Here is a 12,753-nt window from a genome sequence, read left to right on the forward strand (position 1 = left end):
TTTGCCCATGGGTTTATGTTTCTAATTCAGCATACATTATACCATCCCTTTATGGGAAACACCTACAAGGACCTATATGGTCCTACATGATCTTCAGCCATTGATGTGATTGACCCCCTATTAACAACGGACATTGATGCAGAGCCAATTGTTGGTTATGATCACCGGCCGAGGTCTCCCCTGTCACCAGCCTACCTTCCTGGGACTGACTTACTATCTTTTAACTGTCTGGTGTTTTAAAGGTGCAGAATCCATTTCTCTCACCATCCATATCGATAGTCGCATGCCTATGAACTAGTCATTTTTAGCTTATTCTACTTTTGTAGTCTTGAAGCATCTTTAAGGAATGTTCAGGTGTGGAAGCATCTTGAGGACCCCAGTGCCAGTGATGAAGGAGGCTGAGCGCTATGAAGGTGACATTCTCAGTCTCTTTAATGAGGAGCATGCCAGCCACTCTGCTCTTCAGCATGATCCAAGGAGCAGTATTAGCATTGGCACTAGACTAGGGCAGCCACCTTTTCACCACGACAGTGGCGACCATTGTAGCCCAAGAGAATGCCGATATGCCAAGGCCAAGAAGATCTGAGAGCAGTCAAACAGCAGACTAAACCCATCGATACTGCACATTTAAAACAGTTGTACCTGTCTTACTGTAGTCTTTTTTAGTCGTTGACCTTCTGCTTGCATGGCATAACGGAACTGCTTTGTTATTGTAACTACTGTGCTTGAGCTTTTTCTGCAGCCTTTCTTTTCCTTTCAACTATCCTCTAAGAATATTCTGAAGCAATTCTGTTTTAGGGTGGTGGCATGGAACTAGTGTTGCCTCTTGCCAGCTGTATTCCCCTCCATTTCTTAAAATATACACAGATGCATGCTTCAGAATACAGTATCTCTGGTAGATGTGCCTGCATGTATGGGTTCTATAGAGTCATATATGTATCTACACCAACCTGACATCATACGCTTCCCTTCTCATGACCTATAGGGCTGGCTCAATGCCAAACAATGTAAGATGGTAAGTATGTAGTCAGTCATTCATTCTTTTAGATCTCGTATCCAGTGGCCAAAGATGACATTCATATAAATTATAATAAAAAAAAGTACAACACAGCATGTCATGGTATAAGTAAATGCTGATTGCACAAATAAATTCTATACATGAGTGATTTATATAGATACATAAAGCAAAGAATCATAATAGTCTGAGGTGGTCCAATCTGGATAAGTCTTTTTTTGGGATGAGGCTGACCCAGTGATCACCTCATGTGACTTTAGAGGTCCCTGGTGATCGGCTAGATCAGTTACAAGCTGTGGAGCTACCATAGAGTTCTGCTACAGTGGCCACTGCAGGCGAAATGTAGAACTACATGCTAGCTTTTCAAATGATTGGCCACCCATGTGTTGGGTGATCTTAAACAGAGCATCCTTTTTAGGACGTCATGATGTCACATGGGGCTTATGAACCGTGTTTAGGTGGCTTTACACTTACTGTTGGTCAAACACTCATTCAGCCAAGAGCTATTCCTTTTGACTTCCCCCATGTACATGCAGACTGGGCTTGGCCAAGCATTTGTATGTAGTCAATAAGGAGAGAAGGATAAACTACCGGCAGAACTTTCTGGCAGCAGTTTGTTTTCTTGCCAAATTCATAGGTCCAACCTTCTCTTTATGATTCAATTGGAGAATAGTCAGGAGGCCACCATAGATAGTTCACATGACACAGCAGAAGGCAGATCTTATATAATGTATCCATTGAAATACCCAATAGCTGCTTGGGGCCTAAATATTAGGTGATACATTGCACTACATTGTGTTACTATCTATTTCACTCCTTTTCTGCTCCCTACACTTATAAAGCAGCTCTACTAATCCTCATCTCCAGCATGTTGTCTAATACACTATGTCTAGGTGGACCTCCGTAACATGTCTCCTCTGGCTCTTCCACTATCCAGACTCATGTCGCTTGCTTGCTGGTCTTCTGTGCTAGTTTAGTCTGCCCTGCCTTTAGTTTTGCAGCTCAGAATCCGCTGCCTCCATCACATCTCTTTTCAGATGCTAGAGTTCAGGGTGATGGTGAATGTTGCTGACTTGGGAAAGATTTGTCTGTTCATTTAGATGATGAGGTAACCGTGGGGAAGTTCTATGCCACCTTCCTGATACAGGACTACTTTAGGAAATTCAAGAAGCGCAAGGAACAAGGACTGGTGGGAAAATACCCTACAAAGAACTCCACCGTGGCACTACAGGTGATTATCTTTATTTTATTTTATAATTTTTTTTACTGTCTTTTTTGTGTTGACTTTGTTTGCATCTACATTTTTTTGTTAGTTTTACATGACTCTGTAGACTGTTAGTTTTCATCGTTTGGGTGTTTGGTGTTATTCCCTAATATAGGACATGGCTCTTCAGCAGGGTCACAACAGTCCCACCACAGTACCAAAGGCTTCTTTAGAGAAATGTTTCAAGATAGAATAATGCCCCATAGCTGCCCTCTATGCAGTATAATGTCCATAGTGGTCTCCATACAATATAATTTTCATACAGTATAATTTCCTATAGTGGCTCTCAGTGGTCACTATGTGTACTCTATGTGACCACTAAGTTCCAGTCACAGGCCTCAGGAGTCCCTGATGGAACTCAGGATGCTGAAAGCAGCCACACTGGAGCCCAGGGGAGGTAAGTAATACTGTTTATTGTGTTTACTCACCTGGGTCTCTGTTAATTATACTCTGAGGGTCTGAGACCACAGAGTATAATAGTAGATTGTGGGTGGCGAACCCCACAAATTACAATTATAGGGGGCTCTCACTGCAGCACATACCCCTGGGGAGAGCAAGGTGTTCTCCCAGGGATATGTGTACTGCAGGTTGAAAACCACTGCTCTAGAAGTTTTGAGAGCCGTAAAGAAAAGACAACCCAATTTAAAGCTGTGTTGTGTCAATAACTGGTGGGTGGTCCTAATTAGTAGTAAATACCTTGGTCGGTCCTTCTTAGTGATTAGTCCAGTGGCGGTTCTTCTCAGTAATTCGTCCAGTGGTGGTTCTCAGTGATTACTCCAGTGGCGGTCCTTCTTAGTAATTCGTCCAATGGTGGTTCTCAGTGAATACCCCAGTGGCGGTCCTTCTCAGTGTTTAGTCCAGTAGGTGGTTCATATCAGTGATGAGTCTAGTAGCTAGTCCTACTCAGTAATGAACAGCCTTCCCATTTGTAAGTGTGCATATAGTCACTGGATTAGGACAGCTGAGAATAAGTAGGGATCAACTTGCTTCAGATTCCATTTGAGTTGAATATTAGAATTGACACTTACTGTATATTAATTTATTTAGTTTATTGGCTCTATCAGTGTAAATTAATGATCTTTAATGATCACCTCTATTTACACCTTGGTGACTCAAAAGTAGCAATGCACTTGCCTTTGCACATGTCTTGATGATAGGTATGAGTGAAGCTGGAAAGAAGCTGTAATCCCTCTCATTCCCCCCTTCCCCAGTCTTTGCCGGGTCCCTGCTTCCCGGATGGTCTATGTTTACATTGCTGAAGACCTAAAGAGCCATATTGGGATGTCGATATTCTAGTCAATCTTGCAATCACAACAGTCATGCGCCCTGCATACTGACATCACCACTGCAGCCAACATTTTTTTTCCATAGTTGCTACGTTGCACTACATATCATGTAAACGGTAGTAGACTTGCAGCACCACTTTTAGAGAATGTTTGTTGGATCATCAAAAGTTTATTAGATTAAAGGCTATTTAAACCTTCCCATTATTTATTATTGAATTTTATGTATTTTCTGGTAAAAAAAAAAAAATCCTTCAGACTGAGTATCTTACGACTCATTTGCTATCCCATTTCTCCCCTCTGTGAACAATCGGTTAAAGGGATCCCATCATTAAAACTCAATTTTTTGTCCCTAACACATAGAAATAGCCTTAAGAAAGGCCATTTTTCTCCTACCTTTAGATGTCTTCTCCGCGCCGCCGTTCCGTATAAATCCTGTTTTTTGTCGGTATGCAAATTAGTTTTCTCACAGCAGTAGGGGCGGGCTCCAGCGCTCAGACAGCAGTGGGGGCATCCCCAATGCTGCGAGAGAAATCTCCAGCGCCGCCTTCATCTTCTTAAGGAATGGGCTCTCTTCGTGTCCTCTTCTGGCACTGGCTTCAAACTTCTCGGCCTTGGACCTAGGGCAAAACCGACTGCGCGTTAAGCCGCCGGCCACAAGAAAATGGCCGCATACACAGTAAGTGTAAACAGCCATTTTATTGTGGCCGGTGGGCATGTGCAATTTTAACCCAGCGGCGGAAGAAGAGGCGAAGAGAAGCCGTTCCAGACGAAGATGGAGGCGGTGCTGGAGAGTTCTCTCGCAGCATTGGGGACACCCCCAGTGCTGTTTCAGCACTGGGGCCCGCCCCCAGTTCTGCAAGAGATCTCATTTGCATACCGCCGAAAACCGGGATTTATACCGAACGGTGGCGCGGAGAAGACATCTAAAGGTAGGAGAAGAATAGCCTTTCTTAAGGCTATTCCTACGTGTTAGGGACAAAAAATTGAGTTTTAATGATAGGATCCATTTAAGCTAATTTACATAAAATAGCTTAGGTTGAGTGTGGTCTGGATCTGTGAAACCCCTGTGCAGTAAGTCCTGGGTACTTAGGAAGGAACCTAGGACTGTCTATATTCTAAGACTGCTGTTGGGGCATACTAAGTGTTTCTCCAGCAGTCCCTTGAGATGAAAAAAAAAAAAAAAAATGCATTAAACACCATTTAAAAAATCCTGCAAATAAAATTGACATAAAAAACGTGATTCATGAAAATGTAATATATTTGTGCGTACATTACCGGTACTTAAAAGCAAAAAATAACAATTATTAGATATTTGCACAACCATAATAACGTGAAGAATCAATTTAACAGGTTATTCAGTGTGATACATGTTTAAAGAAAAAGAAAAAAAAAATCTGTTCAGCACTTTTTTTTCCACATTAGCAAAGCAAATGAACAAAATAATCTATCAGAAATGAGTGTACAGAACATCATTGCTTCCTGTAAATATCCAGTGGTCTCAGTACTATACTCGCCATGTCTGCCAGGAACCAGCTCTAGTTTTAATACCAACATATTCGAAAGTTTCTGCTTTTCAGATGTTTGAAAAGTTGGGCAATAAAAGCAAAATTAATCAGACATCCCCTTTAAGACATAAACCAGTCATTAAAGTGTACCTGAAATTACAAAACAACTATTAATAAAGCAATAGTACAGGTGAATATAACAAATATTGTAATATAGCTTATTAAAGAAATCGGTTTCCTTCTCCACTCATCAGGCTGTGTCACTTTCTACATAGAAGTCTATGAGGAGGGGAGGGGAGGAGGAGATTGCTGGAAAACACTTACACATAAATACTACTGCTAAACTCTGTTATAGTGTGAGTGACTGAGTTCTCTACTGACATTGCTGTATATTCATGATAAGACTCTACCACTGCACAGAATGAGGCAATAATTCAATTATCAGCCTCCTCCTGCGCTCCCTCCATAGACTTCTGTATGAGGCTGTATCAATAAGAGAGCAGTTCGGGTCCCAACTGGTCAGCTGTTTGAAGGGGCGAGCACCAGGTTATGTACACATCTGCACCAGAGTCTCTGCAGGAGGCTCTGCGACAGTGTCCAGCAGAAATCAGAGTAGGAAAAAGTTCAGCAAACTTTCAGTTTAACAATTATCGACGCCCGACAGACCCCATTATCCTACTAATATTATACGTGTGAAAGTTTGTGTGTTTGGATGTTTGTGAGTTTGGATGTTTGTTCCTCAATCACGCTAAAACGCCTAGACGGATTTGCGTGCAATTTTCCGCAAACATAGTTTTCCCTTAGGATTGAGTCACAGGCTACTTTTGGTGCCACTAAACAACATGGCTTCCTAGCAGGAGACTCACAAAAGCAGGACTCCTAGCCCCAGCTATAGACTCACACACACTGCCTGGCATTTCCTGCCTCAACCTGCCTGCACACTCCTTACTGTCACCTCAGGAGTAGCCTTCACTCTACTCACTCACATTTACATATAGCTTTCCACTGTCTGTATCACTACATACACAATACAACACATCACATTGTCTGTATCACTACATACACAATACAACACATCACATTGTCTGTATCACTACATATACAATATAACACATCACATTTGCTAGCCCACCAAACTTTTTAAAGCACTTTTACAGTTTCACACGTCTGTGTCCGCCCAATTCTCAAATCACCGCAGACGAAGTCGCGGGTAAAAGCTAGTAGCTAATAATGGCCACCAGGCTCTGTGTGTCCGCCTCTCCATTGTCCAGTGTAATCCTAGTGTTATAGTGACCTTGTGAAGTAACTATAGCCTCATCCCATAGAAGTGATCAGCAGGGGTCCCATGTGTCAGACCCCACTGATCTTCACAGGACAGGTCAAGCAATAAAAAATGAGCTGAACAACCCCTTTAAGGGGTTAAGAATATAAGTACTGAGTAATAAGTTAACATTGATGACTGTAAATACAGTCCTATGAAAAAGTTTGGGCACCCCTATTAATCTTAATCATTTTTAGTTCTAAATATTTTGGTGTTTATAACAGCCATTTCAGTTTGATATATCTAATAACTGATGGACACAGTAATATTTCAGGATTGAAATGAGGTTTATTGTACTAACAGAAAATGTGCAATATGCATTAAACCAAAATTTGACCGGTGCAAAAGTATGGGCACCTCAACAGAAAAGTGACATTAATATTTAGTACATCCTCCTTTTGCAAAGATAACAGCCTCTAGTCGCTTCCTGTAGCTTTTAATCAGTTCCTGGATCCTGGATAAAGGTATTTTGGACAAACAATTCAAGTTCAGTTAAGTTAGATGGTCGCCGAGCATGGACAGCCCGCTTCAAATCATCCCACAGATGTTCAATGATATTCAGGTCTGGGGACTGGGATGGCCATTCCAGAACATTGTAATTGTTCCTCTGCATGAATGCTTGAGGATTTGGAGCGGTGTTTTGGATCATTGTCTTGCTGAAATATCCATCCCCGGCGTAACTTCAACTTCGTCACTGATTCTTGAACATTATTCTCAAGAATCTGCTGATACTGAGTGGAATCCATGCGACCCTCAACTTTAACAAGATTCCCGATGCCGGCATTGGCCACACAGCCCCAAAGCATGATGGAACCTCCACCAAATTTTACAGTGGGTAGCATGTGTTTTTCTTGGAATGCTGTTTCTTTTTGGACGCCATGCATAACGCCTTTTTTTATAACCAAACAACTCAATTTTTGTTTCCAAAATGAAGCTGCCTTGTCCAAATGTGCTTTTTCATACCTCAGGCAACTCTATTTGTGGCGTACGTGCAGAAACGGCTTCTTTCTCATCACTCTCCCATACAGCTTCTATTTGTGCAAAGTGCGCTGTATAGTTGACCGATGCACAGTGACACCATCTGCAGCAAGATGATGCTGCAGCTCTTTGGAGGTGGTCTGTGGATTGTCCTTGACTGTTCTCACCATTCTTCTTCTCTGCCTTTCTGATATTTTTCTTGGCCTGCCACTTCTGGGCTTAACAAGAACTGTCCCTGTGGTCTTCCATTTCCTTACTATGTTCCTCACAGTGGAAACTGACAGGTTAAATCTCTGAGACAACTTTTTGTATCCTTCCCCTGAACAACTATGTTGAACAATCTTTGTTTTCAGATCATTTGAGAGTTGTTTTGAGTAGCCCATGATGCCACTCTTTAGAGGAGATTCAAATAGGAGATCAACTTGCAATTAGCCACCTTAAATACCTTTTCTTATGATTGGATACATCTGGCTATGAAGTTCAAAGCTCACTGAGGTTACAAAACCAATTTTGTGCTTCAGTAAGTCAGTAAAAAGTAGTTAGGGGAATTCAAATCAATAAAATGATAAGGGTGCCCATACTTTTGCACCGGTCAAATTTTGGTTTAATGCATATTGCACATTTTCTGTTAGTACAATAAACCTCATTTCAATCCTGAAATATTACTGTGTCCATCAGTTATTAGATATATCAAACTGAAATGGCTGTTGCAAACACCAAAATATTTAGAACAAAAAATGATTAAGATTAATAGGGGTGCCCAAACTTTTTCATAGGACTGTAGATAAATGACTATTTTTCTATTTAGGAAATGCAGTAAATTTTAATGTTAGATTTAGGCAACCCCCTCACCTCATCAGTAGCCTCAGCTGCTCTACATAGTACAGGAGAACTACTATATCCTATCCTATCCTATTAATATTATAAATGTAAAAGTTTGGATGTTTGTTACTCAATCACGCAAAAATGGCTTTTGCACTTTGCTGATAAAGCCTGGTCTGTTATCTTTCTATGTAAACACACAGGCCATTCTGTACAAACTTCTGCATATTATATGATCTGCATAAGTGTTCTGTGTCACGATCAGCCAGAGGGAGGAGGGGGAAGAGAAATACAGGAAGAGAGAAGAGCAGACTTCTAAAATACTGAGATGGGAAAACCCCTTTAATCCAGATTGGCAGTTTCCCAATTTTAAACATGCCGGGAATACGAAAATCTAATTTGTCGCAAAATTCTCAAAAAACAAGAGCTATGAAGGTAACCAGAAGTCAACAGGCTTCTCCTCAAGCAGAGCTGAAGAGGATTGAGCAAGCTAAGCATCAAGTGGCTCATAGAGCAGCCAAAACGCTGGAGCAGGCGGATCATCGACGCCAACAATACACTCAATATATGGCGTCCCAGTGAGCTGCTGAGATGCCGGAACAATCACAGGCACAGTGTGAGGAACAAGTTTAGTGGCAGGCGAGCTTGAGAGCTGCCAAAACGCTGTAGCAGGCGGATCATCGATGCCAACAACACGCTCATTATATGGCAACCCAGCAAAAAAAAAAAAAAAATCAATATAAATTTTGGGATTACCATATTAAATACCTAATTACTTAAACGCAAAACTGCAGCTATTTGTCTCTATTACAGTGCAAGCAATATGACTGGTGATATTTATTATCCCATTAATTTTTTTTATTACTCACACATTTTTAATTTCTCACTGGACCCAATTCTGAAGTCCAAGCAGAAGCTAGTAATATATTTATATATATATACATATATATATATATATATATATATATATATATATATATATCAGAATATAATTGCTCCGTAGAGTCCCAGAGCTACCCCTACCCTTTTCTTCTTTGCTATCATGCAGCTCCAGCCCCCACCCCCAAGCATTTAGAAGTTTCTTTTTTAGGGACAGGTGCGCTTTAAAGAGCAGTGACAGGAGATTTGTGCAGCGTTCACCGTCTGATGGTGAAACCTGCCTGAGGTTAATTTGTCAGTCATCTCCAGCATAATGAGGCTTCTCTGTAGAGCTGGTGGTGGCGAGGCTGAGAGGAGACGGCTGCTGGATGTAGCAGAGTGCTCTGTGACATTTAGCAGACTGCAGAGCGTGGAGCAGCATCAATGGAGCATGCGGAGATACAGAGGCTGGAGCACTTTGTGTCCTATGTACACTGCTACAGCGTAGGTTTCCATCTTCTCTCTCATTGTCCTGTCTACTCTCTTGTTAGATTTGGGATCACTGGCTTCACCTGTTGAACTGTGCACATCACTTTGTAGCGTATGGGTTTAGCTGGCAGTAGGATACGTTGGGGGGTGGTATGTGATAGGTTTGCTTCTATTGCATTGTAATGACAGCCTTAACATTGTACTGGATTTAAGGATCCCTGTTCTGGAGCTTATCTATGACAAGATCACATCAGAATAATTCTGCAGTAAGACAATGTTCCTGACATCTGGATGGTAGTATATTCTATAGATTGTCATATGTGTTTGCATTTAGACTCTTGAATGATGTTTTATTAGAGCTCATACTATTTTAGTATTCTGTATGTGAGCTTCTGTGATGTGCCGTTATTAATGGAAATTGAGGGTGTACTTAAAATAAGGTGTGGGGGTGGGGTTAGGCACTGGCGGGTGCCCGACATAATTTCTACTTAACTGTGATTGAAAATGTATCATCGTTTTTATATCAGCTTATTATGCATGCAAGTGGTGTGTGTGAAAATATATATATATATTGTATGTATATGTATATTTTTAAATATTAAAGGGAAAGTCACAATTTAAAGGTATATTTGGGTGAGATGGGAAAATGCCACTACATGTCCTGACCACAAAATCAGGAGTTATGGAAACAGTGGACCAAGTTATGCGATGCTGTTTCCATAACTCTCATAGAAGGGAATATTAATTATGGAAACTGTAACCACGCTGTTTCTGTAACTTCGGAACTGAGCTGTGGTATTTCTCTTACCCCAATTCACCTCTATGAGAGCTACTAAAACTGCATAGCACAGAACAGCCTGCTTAGCTGTTTCAGTAACAAGTGGTCATTGCATCCAGATGGTAGGGGTGGAGGGCCTGTTATGGAGGTAGATCTGGGTCTCCGAGGTGGTACCTGTGGATATGCTATAAAAGTCTAAGATGGGCATACCCCTTTACCAGTGTCTATTCTAAGAGCTATATAATATGTTGTATTGTGAATAATCTGTAGATCACCAGGATATATTCCAAAAAGTGATGTGTTACTAGTAGTGACCACAAGGGTCTGTCCTGGGCCCTATGCATTTTAATTTATATGTAAGTGACATAGATAAAGATCGGGTAGCTAAGGTTTACCCGTTTGCAAACAAAAGTGTAATGTAGTATTCCTGTTCATTGAGGGTTTTGTAATGTGGGAAATTTTCTATTATTTCTGGAAAATCATCAAAAGAATTGAAAATGTAGATTATTGTTTCCAAAATTAAAACCGGGGATAAGGAATTCCCTATCCCATAGCTGTTAAGTCCCATATTTGCCTGGACTGTGCAGTTACTATCCTAACCTATTCAGAAAGAGGGACAGTATGTGCAGAACACTTTGTGAGCCATGGCAAATGTAGCTCCACCCACTTCTTCGTTAACTCCTCCCATTGTCATCCATATTTCTTTGTGCCCCCACACAGTATAATGATCCTATAATCACCCTAACCTTATATGTCCCAACATTATATTGTTCCCCTCCAATTCACCCACAGTATTAAGTCCCTCTCCTGATGCCCCATTTTAAACTGGCAGAAACTAGTGGGGAACATTATACTGGGGCAGCTGGAGGGTGACGTTAAAGAGTGGGGGTATTTGAAGGGGGACAATAAATTAATGGCAGCTGGAGCGGGACATTAAACTGGGACAGCTGGAGGGGAGCATTAAACCGTAGGGGTAGCTGGAGGGTGACATTAAACTGGAGGCAACTAGAGGTTGACATTTCCCCCTCTAGTTACTCCTACGGTTTAGTCTCTTTTTCTGGTTGCCCCCAGCTTATTGTCTCCATCCAGCGACCCTGATTGTTTAATTTCCCTCTCCATCTGCCCCAGTTTAATGTCCCCCTTCATCTGCCCATAGTTTAATGCTCTCCCTTCTTCTGCTACCTGTTTCATGTTCCCCCTCAATTTGCCCCAAAGTTTAACATAAAAAACACTGATACTCACCTCTCCTTGCTCCAATGCTGCGCAGTCTCAGTCATGAAGTGTTGTGGTTGCTGCAGGCACAATGTGAGTGACATCATCACATCGCGCATACACCTCCTGGGGTCGGGGCCCATAGGGGGCACAGTGGTGAAGCGGGAGCTGTCTGAGAATAGCTCCTGCTCCATTTACCGTTGTATTCAACTCATCTGTGTCCTCCAGATGCAAACAAATTGAGACTGGGACATGACTCCCACAAACCGGGATTATCCTTCAGAATCTGGGATGGTTGGGAGGTATGATGTTGTGTGGCAGAGGGACCTTTATGGGGCAGCTTAGAGTCCAGGTCTTTGTAGGGACTGCTGAACCTTCTATAGCAGTGATGGCGAACCTATGGCATGGGTGCCAGAGGTGGCACTCAGATCCCTCTCTGTGGGCTCCCATCTGTGGAGCAAATTGTACTGTGTGGAGGCCACTGTGGAGCAGATTGTACTGTGTGTGGGCCCTTCACTATTTATATCACACAGTATCCGTTATATTGCAGACATGTGATATTATTAAAGGTCATAATAATATTGCATGGTCAGTATAAAACAGATCTGTGCGATGTAAATAGTGAACATTAATTGTTCAAAATTATACCAAATGCAGAACAAAATTGTTTCTATAATTGAAAGCTCTGTAAAGGTCCATTTATACGACTGCATTCAGCGGGTCCATAATTGTCCGCACTTGTGGATCCGTACAATATTAAGGTTAAATTGACGTGTTGACACTTTGTGATAATTTAGCGGGTTTTGGGTTGCAATTTGGGCACTCTGTCTCTAAAAGGTTCGCCATTACTGTTCTATAGCAACGTCCCTGCAGTCTGCACACATTCAGCAGTGTGACCAGGCAGAAGGGAACACAAGACAAATGCTTGGCTGCATAGAAGTACAGCTGGTAGAAGGAGGAAGATTGTCATCCCAATGTGGAGAGTGCTATCCACAGTAGTGGGGATAAGTATCCAATTAATGGGTTCCCGATCGCAAGGTCCCTTAGTGATCAGAAGGACGGGGGGGGGGGGGGGGCTCCTTATTTTTTGCGTGTTGCGTGACCGGCACTCCATTCACTTCTATGGGGATTCCGGAACTGTAAACTCCGTCAGATCTCCATAGCAAAACATTTCCAAAATGTCTAAAAAAAAAAACCGACGACCTGCACCTAGAACTGATAATCC

At 41.8% G+C, this 12,753-nt stretch overlaps 1 protein-coding gene across 9 annotated transcripts in view; it reads left to right on the forward strand.

Moving 5' to 3' along the window:
- Positions 1-12,753, forward strand: part of CACNA1D (calcium voltage-gated channel subunit alpha1 D) — a 252,174-nt gene that overhangs the window by 214,766 nt on the left and 24,655 nt on the right. For all 9 annotated transcript variants that reach the window (XM_075287149.1, XM_075287141.1, XM_075287143.1 and 6 more), the window contains one exon: positions 2,116-2,246. In XM_075287149.1, coding sequence (XP_075143250.1) covers positions 2,116-2,246 — 131 coding nt within the window. The remainder of the gene's footprint in view (positions 1-2,115; positions 2,247-12,753) is intronic.

This window comes from Leptodactylus fuscus, chromosome 9, assembly GCF_031893055.1.
Source record: "Leptodactylus fuscus isolate aLepFus1 chromosome 9, aLepFus1.hap2, whole genome shotgun sequence".
NCBI lineage: Eukaryota > Metazoa > Chordata > Amphibia > Anura > Leptodactylidae > Leptodactylus > Leptodactylus fuscus.